This window comes from Ostrea edulis, chromosome 6 (genome assembly GCF_947568905.1).
Source record: "Ostrea edulis chromosome 6, xbOstEdul1.1, whole genome shotgun sequence".
In the NCBI taxonomy this organism is placed as follows: Eukaryota; Metazoa; Mollusca; class Bivalvia; order Ostreida; family Ostreidae; genus Ostrea; species Ostrea edulis.
Window position 1 is genome coordinate 85,311,877 of NC_079169.1, and position 21,463 is coordinate 85,333,339.

The 21,463-nt window shown below is 33.7% G+C and overlaps 1 protein-coding gene across 1 annotated transcript; it reads right to left on the reverse strand.

Annotated features, from left to right (window-relative positions):
* Positions 1 to 362: 362 nt before the first annotated feature.
* LOC125683143 (protein arginine N-methyltransferase 1) lies at positions 363 to 20,967 on the reverse strand. Its single transcript, XM_048923978.2, has 10 exons — positions 20,867 to 20,967; positions 7,332 to 7,457; positions 7,024 to 7,179; positions 6,261 to 6,324; positions 5,312 to 5,460; positions 4,781 to 4,868; positions 3,894 to 4,009; positions 3,536 to 3,686; positions 2,759 to 2,883; positions 363 to 1,295 (listed from the first exon to the last, which is right to left on the reverse strand). Exons 1-10 carry the CDS (start codon positions 20,921 to 20,923, stop codon positions 1,212 to 1,214), a joined length of 1,116 nt encoding a protein of 371 aa, XP_048779935.1. The 5' UTR covers positions 20,924 to 20,967; the 3' UTR covers positions 363 to 1,211.
* Between the last annotated feature and the right edge of the window lie 496 nt (positions 20,968 to 21,463).

The window sequence follows — 21,463 nt, forward strand, 5'->3', positions numbered from 1 at the left end:
AGCCCTTCACTTAAAGATGCTTTTTGCCAGGTTTGGTTGAAATTGGCCCAATGGTTCTGGAGAATAAGTTGAAGATGTAAAAAGTTTACAGACAGACAACGGACAACAGGCAATCAAAAAAGCTCACTTGAAGTTTCAGCTCAGGTGAACTAATCAATACAGTTTGTCAAAATAAAATGGAGGTATGTAGTACACCGTTATCCAGTAACAGGTACGGGGTTAGTGTGGGGTCCCTACCAGCACCATGTCCCCCTTCTACATTCTGTCCCTGAATCAACAGACACCTCCTCAATCCACAGAAATATTCCTCCTTCTCATTCTACAGAAATGTTCCTTCTTTGACAGATGACAACTCTTTAAGATTTGACTTGCAATGATTTATTTATGATGAGGCACTGATGCTAGTGGGAGCATTCAGTTGGCAGGAACAAATTGTCATTTATTTCATCAATATTCACAACAGAGGCAGTAACGACACAGCAGAGGAGTGATCTCCCTTTCACTTCCATATGTCTGGGTCTTTATGGCGTAACATTACAGCTGTTGTAATATGTACAATTCCGTTTTTGTACAGTCCTACACATACACTTCAAAAGCTACACTATCCGACAATTTATGCTCAGTGCACTTACTTTCTGACATACTTTAAACAATAAACTGCAAACATGGAAATTCACGCACGTTGACTATTGCATTACTACAGTAAATACTAAAACGAAAAAAATAAAATAAAAATCTAGAAATTCCCATGAAGAAACAGATTAATGCAGAAGTTTATCCCTCAAATTTGACATATAATTGAAAATACGTAGCAATGACAATGTTTACAGTATTTCACAAAAGCAATTGGTACAACGCCTGTGACATTTAGTCGTATGTTTACTACATGTACATGTGACAAAATATATTCGAAAACACATGCCTGCTTTCAATACCACAGTGGAGAACATACATATTTAAGATTAAAAATTAGGTGGTGGTGAACGTTTTTACATATTAATTCTAAAATTATACATATGATACTCTGAAGCATTTAATTCTGCTAAAACATCAGATTACAAAAACAATGATTTTTTTTCCATAAATGGCTTGAGTTTCATACATGTGACAGTTTGGACACCATCAATGTTTTTCTTATCTCTTTGCCATGGGGCTTTCCTCCTATTAAAGGAAGCTTAGTACTGTTACCATGGGAGACAAATTCAGTCTTTTTACCGCATTTTGTAATGCATGGTGTCTTTCATGTCTGACAGTTCTCCCTTGAAATCCACATCAATGGTAAAGTCCAGATCACGCTGTGAAAAGAAATAAATCACAAAATATAATTTTCTATACTATCAAGAGGCCCATGAGCCACAATGCTCACATGACCGACACACTGGCCACATTGCTTACACAAGAGTTGAAGGCTTGTGAGTTCGGAAACACTACTACTGTGATTCTGCTTTGACTTTAGTGTGTAATGGAATGAAGAAAACTAAATATACACTATCTGAGAACCTTTCTCTTAATTAAAATGTAGTTTACAAATTGCCCAATAGTTGTTTCCCTTTGGTGAACTCTTCTATGCAGCAAGATGTGAAAGAAGCTATGACTTTTCTGATTCAATGCTGCTTGAGAGAATTCTTTAGAAACCCTAACCTATTTTCACTTTTTATCACCACTCCCTTTTGGAAAGTAGTATGGCCCTTCATATCAATAATCTTCTTTATCCAAGAATTATTTGTGTTAAGTTTGACTGAAAAGGTGTTGCAGTTCTGGAGAAGTTGAAAAAGTGATAGTTAACGCAGCAGATACATTTTTTCAAAAGAAGAAAAAAAACCACATTCCGAAACTTTTTTGTGGGATTAAATACTTGCAATATCAACATTTCCAAAGGATAATAGGATCCAATTGATTAAATAAAAGCTATTGAATGATAATAAAAGATCTAAATAGCAATAGTTTGACATATTTGTGTAGATTTTATGGAGCAATCCTGTTTAAAATTCAGAAAGAAGTTCTGCATATGATCAATATATAAACTGAGACAGGCTACTGACAAATATGTTGATGTAACAGGAGTTTCAACAGCCTTGTTTCATGTCAGCATTTCACAATCAAATTCTTACTCATCCTAGGCACCTGATCCCACCTCTGGTATTTCAAGAGCTCCATGTTGCCCTGTTCTTAATTTTGTATCCTTGGTGGGATTTTTGAGATCGTACATTATCTTCACCTTTTATGTAGGAGTAGTAACCTAACATGGCCATGCAAGCCGTTGAACTGTATTGAATCTGGGAGTTTTCAGTTTGAATGGGGCTTTAATGGATGTTTGGAATTTTCACAAACTAAATTCTTAAGTCAGTTATTCAAAATAAGAGATTTATAAGACCTGAATTGTGAGCACAAAAAGTTGTGCTGTAAATCAAATGCTTTCATATAAAGGGATGATCTGTAGCTGTTATTTCAAAGTCACATAATATGTAGAGGGTAAACAACACATTACAAAACATTAAAGTATGTCATCCAGAAATTGTAAATATGCATTTATAAATGAGTATTTTTTGGCATCTATTGTGCAAGTAAAACATGACATGCAAACAAATCAATAAATTAAACTGCACACTCACTGTTTCATGTTCATTGCACAATAAATGCCAAAATTTAGTTTCAACCCGTACTTAAACATTTTTTAATCAAACCTGATCTACTAGACTCTCCTGAACTAGATTCTCATATTACACAACACTATGTGAACTTTTTGCACTAGACTGACCTTATTACTTTTGTTGGGTTTGACATGAACACTTCCTTGGATTTCTTCTCCCTTTTTCACAGTCAAGTCCATCTGGTCAAAATAAAACACAGTCTGCTTCCAATGTGTGTAGTGGGCCTCAGGAGCTAAAATTAGAACAATCATTCACACATTGACAGTACTATAGTGACATTTGAACCCAAAGTCAAAAGGGTTCTGCCTCTCTGGACAACATAGCTATATGTGAAGTATCAAATAAATTGACCAAAAATTGTGGCCTGTAAGTGTCTACACAATAAAAAAAAGTATCTTTTAATGAATATATAATCAACTTTTTGACAATCTGGGCATCAATCCAGGTTCCATGGATTTCAGAAGAGGGCTCATTGCATGGTTAATATTTTTCATCATATAAACAATTTTTCTATTTCTGAATCATCTCTGATAAAATATGGCATGGTCTTTCATTTCAATGAGTTTAATCTTCTTCACTCAAGGATGCCTTATGCCAAGTTTGGTTAAATTTTCTGTAGTTTTGAGAACAAGTTGAAAATGTGAAACTTTACAGATGGTAGACAAAATAAATGTTCAAAAAGCTTACACGTATGTTGGTTCTGATAAAATACTCTGTTTACTAATCGAGATATAGGGCTCTCGGCGGGTGTGAGCGGTTGACAGGGGATGTTTACTCCTAGGCACCTGATCCCACCTCTGGTATATCCAGGAGTCTGTGTTTGCCCAACTCTCTATTTTGTATTGCTTATAGGAGTTATGAGATTGATCCTTTTATCAACTAACCTGTAGAAAATCCTGTTCTTTTGTGACATTTGGTGAACTCTATGTTGAAGAATGTGATTAACGCATGTACGTAGTCGTTCCTCCGGCACTGAAGGTGAAATGGAGCAGTGAAGTCCAGGTCCTTCTCCTGGACGGTGTAAATGTCCACTTCCTGCAATTAGTGATCGGCACGTATTAGAATTAATGCGACATCTTCCAAACAAAAGACCACATTGGCCATCTGAGTATTATATTTTTATTTATTGGCGCATATACATTTAATATTTAATGCCAACATATATATTTATGCACATGCCAAACAATGAGATCACAGAGAAAGAGATCGTCACCACCTGCATGTGTGGTACATACATCTTACCTTGATTAGACAGGAGTTTGTCACCACCTGCTTTGGGTCCACTACATCTACCAGCGGTTCCGAGATTGCGACCTTTCTAATGGCACTCATGTCAAACCCATACACACTGTCCCAGACTGCAAAGAAATGAAAATATCTACTATCAAACATTGTCCAACACCATAGCATGGATGATGTAGTGTTATTGTTTAAAGACAGTCATAAAATTCAATTTTATATATTTACAATTCCAATTTTTTCTGCCTTTAACATCTTTACAAATTGCACTGACAGCCATTTCCTCTGCATGCGTTGCAGTTGTGAGCAATGTATGAGTCTTGACTATAGTACTTCTATTCTAACGACAGAAATGAAGCACTAACTTGCTTCATGAAGTATGTTGGCGTGAAGCATCGCAGTTTATTATACCTTCATGTACTTTCAAAAATGAAATTCGTTTCTTAAAACCTTCAAAATGCTCTGGAAAGAAGATTTATTATTTTCAACAAGAGGGACGCAAGTACCACCCAAGAAACTATCCCTTGAGACTTGTTTGTTTTTGTTTGTGCAATAAATAGGTTTAACATTTGGCTGCTAGAACCACCATCTCTTCTTTGTAATCAGCAGTGACAGCAATAAAAAAAATAAATCCCTTCTGTTTTCTCAGAATTTCCTTCAACAATTCCAGATTTGTACTTGGTGACCCCCCTCTCTGGGTTTTCTAGTTTATATATATAATACAAGTTTCCATGATTGTGTGTCAAAAGCATAGTGGGAAAATATATCAGGAATTTTTTTTTTTGTTTTTGTAATGTGTGGATCTGTAGCTCACTAGTCTACCCCTTTCTTTAAGAGACCTACAGATCTGCAGCTAGTTCATAACAAGTTTTACTACGCCGAGATCTTACAGTTGATTTTGTCGTCTTTATACTGACGGTCCTCAATAGCGGCCACGTACAGTGTTGCTCGGTCTGGAAATATCAGACCACCTGGTTTCTGAAAAATAAAAATATATATTAGGAACTTTTGCCAATATAAAACTGAAAAGCAATTAAAATCCTTCATTTTCTGTCAGTTTCTTTCTTGGATCAACATATTGATCCTCCGACTTGGGTTGTTTTTTTGTTGTTGAGAATTAAGCTCCCATTATAAACTGCCATATGTTGATTGTTGTGACCTTCAATTAATCATTATCAACAAAACTCTTGAAAATTATTGTATTAATTGTCTTTATCACTTGAATTTCAACTAGTTCACATCAAATTTCACTAGACTCAAACTTGCAAACACGAGATTACGGACATTTGACTGACGTAATGTCCCAATTAGATAACACCATCACCGAGTCACTCGGCTGATTAAACAAACCAAACCTGTTGTACTTTTCGTACTGGGATAAGTATTGGATCATATATGTAGTATATATAATTTATACTTACCAGCCACTTATCCCTGGCATAGATGACCGTCTGTAACATTGACTCGTAAAACAGACAGTAGCCCATCCACTCACTAATGATGATATCCACTTTCTCGATGCCATCCGGGAGCTCAACCTCTTCCACCTTTCCCTTCACAAGTGTCACCACTGAAATCAAAGATCATGACCAACATACACTTCTTTACAAAATGAATTTAATCTGTCGTATTTAAATGACAAATTAAACTTCACTGGGATAGGAAACTGAGCTAATAAATCATTTATTATCATGTACCCATTTTTACTAAATGTTGGTTAAATAAAGAAAAGACAGCTGATCTATCAATGGCATAGACTCCTTATTGCAACTGACTTTTATACCCCTAAGAAAACCTGTTAACATCTTCTGTGATTGTTGTAATAAGCAAATAAACATCACTGCCAGGTACAGCTTTAAAGTTCCAACAGGCACCAGTCACACTTGTAAAATTATTTGTGAATATTTCATTGGATACAGAAATAGGTAAACCTAAACATCTCTAACCAAAATTACAAAATTCACACAATCATATCAAAATCCATAAACACATCTCATTATTTCAAACTTTTGATAAAGGAATGTTAGAAATTTGGTTGACTGGTAGTATGTTTTTATTTGTAGATTGTGGCACTGACTTTGGTAGATTTAGTCAGCTTTAATGACATTTTTCTGGTTGTTGGAGAGTTTGTCAACTTGAATTTTGTATGAACACAGTTTAAGCGTTAAACCATTTCTACACATAGAGTGTATTCTCATTGGTTAATGACAACCTCACGCAAAAAAAAAAAGATTAAATTATCTAATAGCGGATCTTGCACGTTAACTACAAAATTCTGATTAGATCCTGAACATGTGTGAAGATGAGAGTAACAGGTTGGAACCCTCGGCTAGCTGAAATAGTCATCTGTCAGAAAGTCAGCCTACTTACCATTGCTGAAGTTATTTGCTTCCACAATTTTTTGACCATACTCAATTATGCTGGAACATTCAATCTACAATCAGATGGATGTAAAGATTTAATAATGCACTAGAATTTTTCTTTTCTTTTAACAATTACATACAGTATATATCAGGCCCAGAGGTTATAAAACATTTTTGAGCACGTTTTCATACTCAAACTCGGTGCTCTGAATCGTAATCATACTCAATCGATCTCACACTCAAATGTAGTACATGCTCAAGATTTTTCGAGCATGTTTCAAAACTTGCTCAGAGTTGTATTCAAAACAAACATGACTGAGTTTGAGTAAAAGTTTTATAACCTCCAGACAAGGACTCAACGTTAACTTTAAAAAGAACCAGTCAGTCCATTAGTTTAAAAATTTACTAGACCCGACCTCAATTATATCTTCTTTTCTCAGTACCTTAAATAATGTACCTTATATTGATTAATTACTCTAAATTTAAACTAACTTTTACGTGTGCGCGAGAAAATTTCGAGAGAACCCCATTTTCACGAACCAGACCTTTAATGTCGGTTGTAGTCTCGATCACGAAAATTATTCACTGCGAACCAGTTTACCACAGGTGAATCGCGAAATAAAGTAGCGGCGAATAAAAGTTGGTTTACAGTATTATGAAACTATTATCATCAGAATGATTTGAATGCCTGTATCTTTAGTATACTATGGTATAACAGTACCCCCCCCCCTTTTTTTATACGTCTGGTGGTTCCAGTTATAAGTACTCACCCCTATCACTTTGGCAGCTCCAGCTTTAGCAGCAAACATGGAGAGAATCCCAGTGCCACAGCCAACATCCAGAACAACTTTCCCTTTGAACAGGTGAGTGTTGTGGGTCATGGAGTTCCTGTAGGTCATAGTTCGGATCTCATCTTTCAACATTTCCTGTCAAAATTACAAACAGTTGGATCAGTTGATTATACAAAGTAGGCACCCCATAACAGGGATGTCTGCACGTCATTCACCATTTTATAAGCCATTTGCAAATTGTGCAATCTGGCCAAAAATATTCAATGTTATTGAAATATTTGTCTGACCTCATGTATCCCAAAATGTCCATAGGAATCAAAGTAGTAGTCCTTGGAAGTCATATCTCCTGCTGGGATGGACCCTGGGGTTTCCCCAGGCTTGGCTGAGGATTCTGATGTAGTGCTCACTGATGTCTGAAACAGTCAACAAATTATGTCAAGATCATTTCTTACTGAGTGACCTTGAAATCAATCAGGTATTGTATCTCACTGACAACAATTTCTTTCAACTTGAAGTCTAAGGATGACTCTTAAACAAGAGGCCCATGGGCCACATTGCTCACCTTGGCTCATATTTAAAGATTTTTCCTATATATTCGCATGTAAAACTTTGATCCCTATTGTGGCCCCAACCTACTACCGGGGCCATGATTTTTACAAAATTGAATCTGTACAATGTCATGAAGCTTTCATGTAAAAGTAAACTTCCCTGTCCAGTGATTTTTAAGAATTTTCCCTATCTAAATATGTATATGTAAAATTTTGATCCCCTACTGTGGCTCCATCTTACTCCCGGGGACCATGATTTTTACAAACTTCAATCTGTACTATGTCAGGAAGCTTTCATGTAAATTTCCATTTTCCTGACCCAGTAGTTTTTGAAAAAAATATTTTTAAAGATTTTCCCTATATATTTGTATGTAAAACTTTGATCCCCTATTGTGGCTCCATCCAACCCACGGGGACCATGATTTTAACAAACTTGAATCTGCACTATGTCAGAAAGCTTTCATGTAAATATCAGCTCTTCTGGCCCAATTCTTAAGAAGATTTTTAAATGATCCCACCCTATTTTTGTGATTATCTCCCCTTTGAAGGGGGCATGGCCCTTCATTTGAACAAACTTGAAAGCCCTTCACCCAAGGATGCTTTTGGCCAAGTTTGTTTATAATTGGCCCAGTGGTTCTGGAGAAGAAGTCGAAAATGTAAAAAGTTTACAGACGGACAACAGGTGATCAGAAAAGCTCACTTGAGCTTTCAGCTCAGGTGAGCTAATAAAAAAAAAGGGGTGGTGGTGGTTTATGAACATCAAAATTATTTTCATTTGATAATTCAGCAGACATTGATTTTAATTGACAAACTGAAACACTTTGTAATTATTGCCATTTCATCACTTATTAGCAAATGGAAATTCCACCAGTTCTGTCCAGTCAGTATCTAAATTTCATACTTCGATGTGGAATATTTTTTTCCTACGATTCATTCAAGCCTAAGCATTTTGAAGAGGTTTCTTAAGAACAGACCTGGGGTCAATTAGGCCTAGATAAATAAATTGTGTGTTTCCGGTTCCCTGACCAACCCTAAACATTTGAGCCGACTCTGAAAAATTTATCCGCCGATATACTTTCCGGAAGTAAACAATTCCAGTTTCACTTTTAGAAATCCTTATCTCGGTCACTTCCGTGTTTGAGAAAATACATATCCGATACGCATTAATCAGAAATGTTTTGACAGCAATTTCCCCGGGAAAAATGGCAGTGTGCTTGCCAAGTACATTGTTGGCAATTATGATAGGAAAATGCAAACAGTTAAGTTCAGTTTAAGAGGGAAAAAAGTTTATGACTACAGTAAAAAACAATGAATTGTAATTCATTGTTTAGTATTTTTGAGATGCATCATGAAGGGCCATCTGATTGGCTAAAACACTGCAAAATTATTTTGGCCAAATAAACCGCATTCCAAAAACACAGAGCCGTATGAAGTTCAGGGCAGTAATTCTGTTGGTGATTTAGCTGGATTTGAAATGAAATATTTAGAGTTTGTATGTGAACCGGATGTTGAGCCAACATTAGACACAGGGTTGTTAGTGGCAGTGAAATGTCTCAGGATCTTCAAAAACAGTATAAAATGGTACTTCCTCTTTGTAAAGACTGTTATCCGCATGTAAAACTGCCATTAGTAAGCTGCTCTTTTGGGAGAAAGAAATGGACAGGGTTTGACACTAAGGCACGTCCGACCGACTGAGTCTACTAAATGATAGGTCCGGTCGGGTAAAATGTTAATTTACTAGTCCGACTGGTCGTGTTGAAAAAATAAACAAGAAACTTTACTTTAAACCATAAGATATTTTATTCTTAACTAAAAAAGAATAACTGTAGAGCTTGCAAGCAATTTTGAACCGCATGATGACACAATCTTTATTTTTAGTTCTAATAAATAAGTCGGGGTCGGAAGTGATGTTTTACGACATCTACTCAATGTTAATGTGTGTAAATTTATGGTTTAGATACATTTATTTTCATTTTTTTTTTTGAAAACCCAGTTTATTTGAATCAAATATAAGAAAGTGTTTATCAAATTAATAAATTACGTCGTAAACAGCCATTTTTCGGTGTTGACATCTCTATATTCAAATACGACTTCTCGTCCTCAAGGAAAGATGTCCCAAGAGAAATAAAGTGCACCGCCACGGCACATGATACGCCCGTCACATATTGTTAACATGAACATATCACCATGAAGAGATAGGTATGCATGGAACCAAATGTCAACCTTCCTTTAAGAATCTTACCCACTTTATGGCCTCATGTGACATTGCTTCAAATATTGATAATGTAAGCTTAATGATTTTTAAAAGGATATAAAAACATTTTCCCAAATGGTTTCAATGAAATGATTAAAGTGCAAGATAGCCCTTTATCCAAGCAAACAACTTACAATAAATGGGAGTACTCAAAAAGGTTGATTTATTCAACATATCAAAAAATACATATATCAGTATCTGCCTTTGTCAAATCTTCAAGTATAAAAGTAAAATATGCATGGTGATGTCAATATAAATAAATATAGATTAAAAACGGTTATTTCAAATACTGGTGCATCTCCTATGGTGTAGTTATTAATTATAAAAAAATAATACATCATATATTTCTCAACTGGTTGTGTTAGACTTGAGAAATGCACATCTGCAGCTTTGCTCATTGTATTTTAAGGAATGAAGAACAATGCACAGCGTAATAAAACATCAAACATTAGTCATTATGTTTATTCTTAGACTGTAAAACTGTCATCTTAGTGAGACATGACAATCTGCACCTTGTTGTTGAGATATAAAATAAAAATATATTTTACAATATCATATTAATTCTTAAACTTTATACCAAATTAACTTTCAAAGTAATGGCTACCAATTAGAACTGTTCTAAAATTTGACAGATCAATTAGAAGGCCAGATTCCTCTGCCCAATTCCCGATTGCAAGAGATATAGATAGCACCTCCTTGATCAGATTGCTGTAACAGAAATCTTCTAAACTCATTAATTAATCTGTAATTTGACAGAATGCAATTTTTCTGTTAGCAAAATGCCTCCTGAATTGCTTGATAATTACACCCATGGGACAAGGGAAATTTCTCTTGTTACTGACACAAAAGAAATAATTTGTTTGTTATATATTGCTGTATAGTACAGTGTATATAATGAAGAATGTGTAGTTTCTTAAATTAACATTTTTTAATATGGTTATTAACAGCCATAACAAAACATCAAAATACTAATCATTAAAATAGGCCTTTATACATATTGCAACCATTTGTTGTCTTAGTGAGAAATGATACTCTGCATATAGGTTGCTGAGAAAAAAAATTAAAAATTATATAGTACAATGTCAAATTAATTTTGAAAATAAAGACTAACCACAACAAACAAATTCACTTTCACAAATAATTTCTGGTATATCTGCAATTAAGAGAGCTAAGATCTCTCTGCCCAATTCCCTAGAGATAAAGATAACACCTGCTTGATCATGTTGATCAGAGATGCTCTACACAAAACTCATTAATTAGTCTTGTCAAAATGCCCTTTGCATGCTACTCCCATGGGACAAGTGGAATTTCTCATGTTATTGTTAGAAACAAAGGAAACATTACATAGGCTAAAAAAAAAGCTGTACAGTATATCATAAAAAAAATATGTGTTTTCTTGATGTAACATTTTTGAATGAGGTTTTCTACAAACTCTTATATGAGTAGGGATTGTACCAATTATAACATACTTTTTTCAAAAAATCACTTCAACTAAATGTCACAGTGACCTTAAAGTACAGTGCGACACACCTTCTACCTAAGATGCATAAGATGACCAAGTTTCATGATTCTAGATCAAATAGTTTTCAAGTTATGAGCCGGACAGGGTTTTACCATATTTGGCCATATCTTCTTAATTAAAAGTCACAGCGACCTGGTTTTAATGTGCGACACACCTTCTACCCAAGATGTATCAACTGACAAAGTTTGATTATTCTAGGCCTTATAGTATTTAAGTTATGAGCCGGACACGAAAAAGCTAACAGACGGACTGACGGACGGACATGAAGGCCATAACATAATACGGCCCATCTTAAGACGGGCGTATAAAAAAGTAAAAGGTAGGGAAGAAACAAAGCAGGGCTTATGAAATAGAGATTTAAAAAAAAACTGGTTGTGGTCATTTTATTCTAAATGGACTAGAGAATTTCCGTGCCTGGTAGAATTTAAAGAAACAGAAAATGTGTTTGAAAATGAAAGCATTAAATTGAATGACGAAACTGAAGCTCTTTTTTGAGAAAATTTAGTATGTTTTAGTTCATGCAAACTTAATGTTTGTCATTTGAATTAAGTACATTTAAATATGGAGAAACTATCAGTTTCTAGAAAGTTGGTCGGGGCTAGTGGATGTAAGGTCAGGTCTAACAAAAATCATTTAAAGTAGCCCGACTGGTCTAGTGCTCAAAAAAGTAAATGTCAAACCCTGATGAACTTTGTTTTTCTCATTTCGTTTCTTGTAAACAATAAAATGTTAAAATGAAATGTTTTCCCTACTTTAATACCTACCCTATTTTTCGGGTGCGTCTTTTTACCACAAGGAACCATCATTGACATCCCATTCAATCTTAATGAATCTAGATATGGCTTATATGCATTTTTAGGTCATCTGAGTCACTCAGGTGACCTATTTCTATCTGTTTTGTCCAGCGTTGTGTCTTAAGTTTGTGTCATAATTTTTTTTAACTTTCTCAACTTTTTCTCCAGAACTGCTTAATCAGTTTCAAACAATTTTGGTTTTGAATTACCCATATTATCATCTATTGGTGAAGTGACACAAAAATTGTGAATTTCAGGATTTCTGTCTCCTGGGGCCTGAGGGGTGGGAATTCAAAAGAAATTGAAGTAAACTTTGAAAATCTTTTCCCATACTCCTGGAAATCAAACAGTAAAGATGTTGGCTTGATTGTAAAGAGTATAGAGCTTTCCATCGAAGTTATGAAATTTATGGCCTAAGGATCAGGGTTTCTGGAGTTAGGGACTGGGACTCTATTGACCATATAGTGAAAGTGCATAAATTCTTTAACGTAGTTCCACACTCCTGTGACGTCATAGAATTTTGCAAAGTCAATGATTTAATGACAGGAACATAAATTTTGTTGGAGCCTTTTTCAATAGTTATTGTAAAAAATCTTGTTAGTCATAAATTATTTCAAAAGTCTTAGTTATATTTCAAAAGTCATTGATATGTTTCAAAATATTGAATCCAAGGACAATAACTCTGTTTTCATTAAATTATTTTATCAAGTTCATTATGCGATAGATTTCCTTTATTTTTGACTAACATTTTACCAAGGTGATAAGGAATCATTATCTGTGTCTTTTCATGAAATTACATAAAATTTTAATCCCGAGTGATTTTGAATAGCTCAACTGTATGGTGCCAGACTTCATTTTTTTATGGGGGGTATACATACTCTTGAAGCTATAGATTTGAAATTATTAAGGAAAGGTATGGATTTTTTTTCATAAATAACTATAACAGATGTACATCTATTAATATAAACAGAAAAAATGATATGTAAACCATGCAATAAGGAAAATGCGTCCACTTTTGTTTGTTTTTTAATATTTTGGAGAATAACGCTATTTCAATAATTTTGCACATATCATTCTAAAACTTGATGATCATATTGAAAATGACATGTGTTTTAATTATTGACATGTTTCCCGATAAATAAATGCAATTAAAAAAATATTTTGTTGTCTTTATTTTAAAATAACAAATAACTGTTTCCAATGAATTTCATAAAAATATACATAGGGGTACACGACTTCAGTAGTGTCTGTAGTGAAAATTAATATGGAAATCCTTAACTGTTTTGCCTTTTTTCATTACTCTGAATGTTAATTTATTGATTCCAAACAAAAAAATGCTACCTTAACCCCAAAATTCCAGGACTAAGGACCCACCTTAAAAACCTGCTCTCCTTCATTAAATTTAGCAGATGAACAAAGTGCATGATTATGATGAGCAAGGGTGCTTCTTCCAAAATTGTGATATTCATGGTCCAAACCCCTTGGGTCAGGGGTTCTGAAGTTAGGGTGGGGCTCCATTAATATATTGAAAATGCATTAATTCTTTAAAAGTATTCTCTGCTCCTTGGTATTTAGCCGACAAACTTAGTGTTATATTATGATGAGCAAAGGAGCCTCTTTCTAAATTGTGAAGTTCGTGGCCCCTGTTAATTGTGTATTCCAATACACAAACAAAAGATACCCTCAATAACCCAAAGGACATCCCTTAGTAATCAACTGGAGATAAATGATATGGAAGCATTCATATTATGCATTTAAATCTTTGTGATGAAAAAGTAAAATAATATCTTGGAAAGAGTAGAAACAATTAAGATAAATATTTAACTATTATTTCAAAAGGTACAGTATGCCTGAAGATTCCTTTAAATTTATTAAAAAATTACTTTAAAAAAATTGCAGATGATGTTATACATACCAGTTCATACTACCATTTTGGTTATTTTTTTTTAAAAGAAAAAGGTTAATATTTCATCAATTACAATAAACAAAAGAAAAAGAAAAAAAAATGAGAGTAAACTGTATACGTAGTATGAAATTTCAATCAATGTTGTTAAAAATTACAATTTTTTTAGGTAATTATTTTTTTCCAGTTCATAATACTTGTAATTTCTTAATTCATCTAAATCTCATGTATTATTTTCAACTTTAAACCAGTACAAATTTTTTGATGTTGTGCAGTAGTTAAAAAGAAAATGCCTAAGTGAAATTTTTTTAGTTCGATAAAATGTGTTGAAAGCTCAAACTTTATTTATTATGGTTCATATATGAAAAAACCTCCCTAACATTCAAAATGGTATGAGAAAAAATAAACAGGTTTTATAAAAGAAAAAAGGGAGGTGAAAAAACCTTTTAATTGTGCTTTATTATTGAGCTTATATACCTGCTTGTCTAATGTCTGTTTCTGTATAATCCTCTAGATTTTCAACAGAATGAATTATCTCTATATTCAGTTATGAATATAAATATATGTTAATGAAATGCAAAAATTTGAATGGATATAATGAAACAGTTAAAAAGTATATCATTGAGGGAGTTAGAAAATTTCCAGTTCCCCTCAACCAGACTATTTCCCTTACCCCAGGAAGTATTCGAGGTAGCCTTCCTGCTAGTGGGGAGTAGGGGCTATATTAAGCCAGTCCCCCCTCCCCCCCAAACAAAAAAACCCCCAAAAACATAGTGGTGCTCCCCTCCTATGTGTTTGATTTGGATTTAATTGATATCGTAGATACATTACATTCATTTCCTGAAATTGAAGGTTAAGTTTGTCTAACATAAAAGTATCAAGGAACTCTCAGAAAAATTGTGTTACAAATTGATAGTTTGCATAGAAAGTCACATCTTTGTTCGATAAATATAATCTTAGCCAATTATTTATTACATTAATTCATATCCCAGATGTAAAATATGAAAAAAACTTTATCAATTTAAAAAGCAGTTTCCAGATAAGTGCTATTTAAATAAACTATTGTACCTCTTACTATCCCACTAGTACTGTTACAAAAAGATCAAATTATTCATGATAGATTTGCTATTAATTTATTTAACATAATGATTTCAGAATGCTGTCATCATTTGTTTTGCAAATTAGGTTACAGTGCTACATTTGCTATATTGTATCCAAATATCGGACCAAATTATTATGTTAGGGATTAAAAATTAATATCTTTCATCAAAAGTTGACAAATAGAAAATATCTCTTTATTATTAGGTATGAAATGACATTTTTAAATGGTCATTGGCACACCTTCACTGAATCTGGGCAATAAGTACCTTTACAATTTAAAAAAGGGTATATGGGGGGAGGGGCACTAGCCCTTAAGCAAACAGTTTAATTTAAAGTTTTTTTCTTCGGTTAAAATGTAAGTCTGAATGTAGGAAATAACTCATAATAGTTAATTTTTTATAGTCCATTGAATGATAGAAATAATTCTAATCTAATATGCTATAATTTGGATCTATGTATTGGCTTCTATATGTATTGACAAGATATGGGAAATGGAGGAAATTCGGGTTAAAATTATGATCATAGCAATGTGGTGTTAGGAATGAATTAATCATGCAACACTTCTAAATTGGTTAAATTAAAGGAATCTGTGGATGCTTAGATCATTTGAAACCTCCACTAATCTTTTGAACTTAATTTATAATACATGTGGTCCTGAATCCAGAAGTTTTTCACCCCCATTTCACTGTTAAATGAACAATATGGTCCAGTGACTCTCACATACACTGCATGAAGATACTTTACATACACTGCAGTATCAATAGGATACTTTGGTGTGTCATTAGGTCACATTAGGATGTCATTTGGGGTGTTAATAGGGTTCCTTGTGGTACCATGTGGTGTTAATGGAGTTACTTGGGGTGTCAATAAAGTTGTAAGGGGTGCCTTGGGTGTCATTAGGGTTCCATGGGGTATCTTAAGGTGACACTGGTGTCCCTTGAGGTACCCTGTGGTATCCTTGTGGTAAAAAGATGTGCCGCTATTTTTCCCCAGGTTGGAATAGGAAACACACTATTTATTTATCTTGGCCTTACTTTAAAATGTAATGCATTAAATTACAATTACATTGGAATTTTCACCATTACAATTACCATTACTTTCATTCATATAAGCAATTAATTAAATTCCAATTACTTTGCTAAAGCAAAGTACAATTACATTGGAATTTTCACTTTCATTCATATAAGTAATTAATTAAATTACAATTACTTTGCTAAAGTAATGAATTACATTACACATTACAATGAAAAAAAAAATACAAAGAAAATTTATGAACACACTTTATTTGAAGTTAAAGGACACATATCATGTTTTCAAAGTATACAATATTACATGCATTTTGTCTTCTTTATGCTTATAGTAATTAATTCTAATAGTTCGTTCGCCGAAATTTTGCGATAATTAACCACAATACAGACTTAAATCTAAGCCCCGATTTCAAAAAGTCAAGTTAATTAGTAGGGCTGTGCGGTGCACCGAAAATTTCGGTGCACCGCGATTCATACCATTCGATTCGATGCACCGATTACAAATTCCGGATTTCGGTTCGGTTCGGTTTAGATTTTACTTACACCAAAACAACAAATATGGCGTCCGAGTGATGTTGAAAACATGTGGTTTTTTATGCAACGGAGATTTAATTCACTACTGTGTTAAGAGTTAGCATTTTCACCACTCAGATACCAACAGAATATGGTCCGTAAGATCATTGCAGTTTATCTTTACATGACATATAGCATTTCTGTCAGTGGTGGAGTGAAATCAACATCGTAGGTAATGACACAGATTTGACAGTTAACATGAGAGAAGTAAATCAATAAAGGAGAGATTTTCAAAGACTCTCAATTGATAGAATTGTTGAATTTTTGCATATCAATGAAAACAATATCATATACATTTTAGATTCACTATAGATTTGTTTAATAATCCAAAACTTATGCAGCACATTAATATAACAAATTTTGATAGACTGTCAGTGTTTTCTTTTTTTCTATCAAAGTTATAAAATGCCATTATGAATAGATATGATGTTTACAAATGACAACATATAGTTATATAACTTGAATTAAATCAAATCAAATATACTACTCATTAAAATTGTTGATTTTTGTGGTGTCATTAGATAAATTGGACCTAACATGAACCGAATCGAAAATAACCGAACCGTGCTGTTCTGAATCGAAACCGAACCGAATCGAGCTAACCCTGAATCGTCCCAGCCCTATTAATTAGGTAGGTAGTCACGTGGTACAGTGACGTCACATGCGCCCTTCGGATTGTGAAAGTAGCTGCGAGATATTATTAAAAACTCAACTTTTTGGGGCCCAATTAATTTACCATGGGCAACATTTAAATCGATGTTGATAAATTGTCCAAGTTTTATATGTGTTCGCCACCAGTGCACACATATAACGATGTAAATACCCAAATATAGCGAGTAAATCGTGTATGAAATCGGCAAAATTGTGAGTAAATAATGTTTGTATGGGTCGCTGTCCACAAACTGTTTGGGGATGTTATTCCTTTATACATCTGTAATTGGCGCTGTTTTTCTAAAATAAACAGTGCAATCATTATTTATTTTTGGATTAGACAAATTATGATACGTTAAATTGTTGACAACTAGGCCCTAAGCCAAGCTATTGTCACGCGTGCATTTCGGAAAGAAAGAAAAAGACAACACACACAAATCAAAAAAAATATTCAAATTTAAAGTGGTAATCACATTATTTTATTTTGATAAAGCAATCTTATTACTATTTTTGAATTGTGATCTGCACGTCTTTAGGAAGTACGAAGTGGGAGCACGGCGTTATAGCCTACTGATGCACTCAAGATGTTACGAGTTCAATAAAGAAATAATTTTTTAATTCAATTTAAAGTTAGGAAATACAATATTCTATTATTTGTATAATTAAAAGTTCAATTATTTTGTATCTTTATTTTTTGTTGTTGTAAATCTACCAGTTGGTAGAAGTTACATTGTATCGTCGATAAATGTTGTTACAAGGTGAAGGTCAGTTGATCCGAGTGTGTATTGAATTTGAAGAGCAAAACAGAATGTATGCTATAGGCCTACCAGTGCTTATAGCTTCGATATATCCATTTTCTCGCAGTTTATCGGGGTCTCTGTCCAAGCGATGTTTGAAAAGGTGACTGGGTATGTTTTTTAAGGTAAAGTTCTTGCTCCAACAAAAAAATTATCCACGTCTTTTTTCTCGTACCTTCCTTCGAAAAATTGAAAAATACTCAGTCTAAATCCTTTCTACCGACAACTAGTACACCCGAGCACGGCACAAAACATCTTAATGCATTATTATTTACAAGCCGTTAACGTGACAATTGTTTTTTTGTCGATTAAATCTAATCTGTTTATGAAATGGCTTATAGATGTTTTCAAACCCAAGGGCGCATATGACGTCACACAAAATGGCGCGTAAACTAGCGAAAGAAAATATGCATATCGCAAGATTTGAATTTCATCGCTTTCAAACTCGAAAACTACGCAAACTATATCATTTAAAACACATTTAAAGTAGTTTTAGGCATAAAAAGAGTTAATTTTGCTGAAAAAATGAAAAAGTTTAGAAACATGCATTGTGTCTTTTAACTTTTCAATCACACTATGACTATGTATCAAGATCTGCTCTAAACAAATACTTTGCTGTTTATTCAAAGACATGTAGTAATATCGCATATTTTATTTCCAAAGAGGTCTAAATTAGTTAGGTTAGTAACCCCCTAATTTAGACCTCTTTGGAAATATATGATGTTGATATGTAATTCAAATGTAATTGAAAAGTAATGGTCATTACTGGCATTTTTACGAAAGTAATGCATTACATTACAATTACTTGTAATTCAAAAATGGGTGCATTACACCCTATTACTTTAAAGAAATGTAATTACAATGCATTACCATTACACATTACCCCAGGTCTGCTTAAGAATGAGAGAAAAAAAACTCTGGATTTTTACACAGAAATAATAGGAATTTTAATCAGATAAAAACGGACATTAAAAAATCTTTAGGATCGGCACATTTTTATAGGTTAGGTCGGGTTACCCGAAACACACAATTTTTTTTTTTTAGGCCTCAGTGAAAATAAAAAATCAGGAAGTCTGATGGGCTTGTAGACTTTTTGTAGGTCACATGACTTAGATATAATGGATTTAGATATTCTAAACGTCTTATTTCCTTAAATTTACCATCAAAATGAAAATAAATCAATAAATAGCACATAAAGTAAGTGTTTGGACATCGTGGTTTGTTTATTGTTTTAAAGTAAAGAACGATAACTATACTTGTAATTGTTAAGATAACTTGTACGTTGATCACGTGAATATTCAACGAACAACTTGTTGAAACAACAAAAATGGCTGCATTCTATATCGCACTGCACACCGGGGTAATTGCTGCTTTATTAAATTATCAAATTAAAATGAACTTCGTCAACTGCAGTTATCTCTGATTTTATGCAATTTCTATAGTTTATTGAATTAATCATTTATATTTGATGTTGGTAGAGAAGACTACTTCCTATGGTGCACTCAGGCTGTTTTCATGTTTGTGAAAAATACATGAATTTGTAGTCTTGTTGTTTACGGGAAAAAAAAAAGAGAGAGAGAGTACAGTGTATTAGGGCTGAAACGATACGCCCCCTTCACGATACGATACATATTGCAATACTTATGCCACGATTCAATATTTTCAATATGATACAATTTACAGAAGAAACCAATAATAACGTCGAAGAAAAAATTAATTACCAAGAATCAAAATCTTAATTTTAAAAGCAAAATATTTCCAAACAGTAAGACGCCTGTTGGCTCTGTAGTTTAAACTAATAAAGTTTGTTATTATTTTCATCAACCTCAAGGCAAACAACATTCTGAACTTTATTCAACACCATTTTGTCCCTCATGCATGTAAAAATAATAAGTACAGACCGAGCCTGATGTATTTTACTGAACCCGTTTGTATTAAACATATCGAACCGAAAATCGATGCCATGAATCGAGCGTTTATAGTGAACAGTATCGATATTTCAGTGAATTGTTTCAGCCCTACCGTGTATGGTGTTTTTCTGGTATCTACAGAAAGGATGTCTTACGGTGGATATGAATATGAGTAATAACCATATTTGATAAAGTTTCAGTAAATCAATTGTACAATTTTACAATGTATTCCATAATGTATGTGATAAACATGTACTATGAAAATTTGGAGGGGGGGGGGGCAGTAAATTTCACTGTGGGCCAGTAAATTCAGACAGTTTACTGGTCCGACTGGCCAGCAAGATTTAAATGTTTTCTTGAAGATTGTGTCTCTGCCCTCCCTCACAACTATATATAGGTTTATTAAATTTACAATGCAAACCTACAAAAAGATTTGATAGTAGGTTTCTTTGTTTTCTCGAAAAATATAATAAATAATGATATTTCGAAAAATGTATACTTGAACATTGTTAACTGTCGCAACGTTTCAAATGACTGAACACACGTGTTTCTTATCGGACATTGCAGAGATTCTTTACCATGTGGTCGAGGAACGGAAATGAATGGAATCTCCTTCTTTGATCTTATCATGCGCTCGTAATAATTCTTTTAAGTATATGTTAATAACTAATTAAATGTACATATGAAAAAGTTTCAGTTAAGATTAAATATTTCTAAAAATAGAGTAAATCAACGCTTTACCTGCTCCATGTGTTCTGCCATTTTGAAACCTTTGTGTGTAGCGCGTGTAAGCGTCATCAGTTCTTGCGCACTTATTTTCCGAGTTTTTAGACTCTAGATCCCGATGAAATTTAGATTTTAAAAAAGAATGAAAAGAAAGAAAAAACATTTTGTATCGCAAGAAAGGACAGATTAAAGATTTTATCTCAAAATAAGTAGGGTCCATATTGAAAGAATTGGTAAATATTACTTAATTGATATGTCGTTTTGCGTAGTCTTTATGATGTGACTTTTTAAAAATCTACGGAAGGCTACCCCCCCCCCCCTTTTATTAAATACTTTTCTCTTTCTCACGTTTCTGTTACATGGCATACATATTTATCCTGCCTCATCAAGTTGTCCCCCCCCCCCTTAATCGCAATTCCTGGATCCGACCCTGTTAATTGTCGAGGTAATAACGGTCATAACAAGTGCATGGTGAGATCCTCCAACGCGCCATTCATTACATGTTCGTGTAGCGTAAATGTGTGGAAGTCTTCATGAATTCTTAGACACATGTACAACCCAGACCTAAATTCAAGTATGTACAGTGTTCTTCCAGCAGGACTTCACGTTTTC

Excerpts from the sequence above, each read along its gene's own strand:
- LOC125683143 (XM_048923978.2), bottom strand. The coding sequence starts at position 20,923 with ATGACGCTTACACGCGCTACACACAAAGGTTTCAAAATGGCAGAACAC. Across the intron at positions 2,884-3,535 it reads AAGAACAGGATTTTCTACAG|CTCCTGAGGCCCACTACACA; the intron begins GTTAGTTGATAA and ends TTCTAATTTTAG. Across the intron at positions 1,296-2,758 it reads AACCCAACAAAAGTAATAAG|CGTGATCTGGACTTTACCAT; the intron begins GTCAGTCTAGTG and ends TTCTTTTCACAG.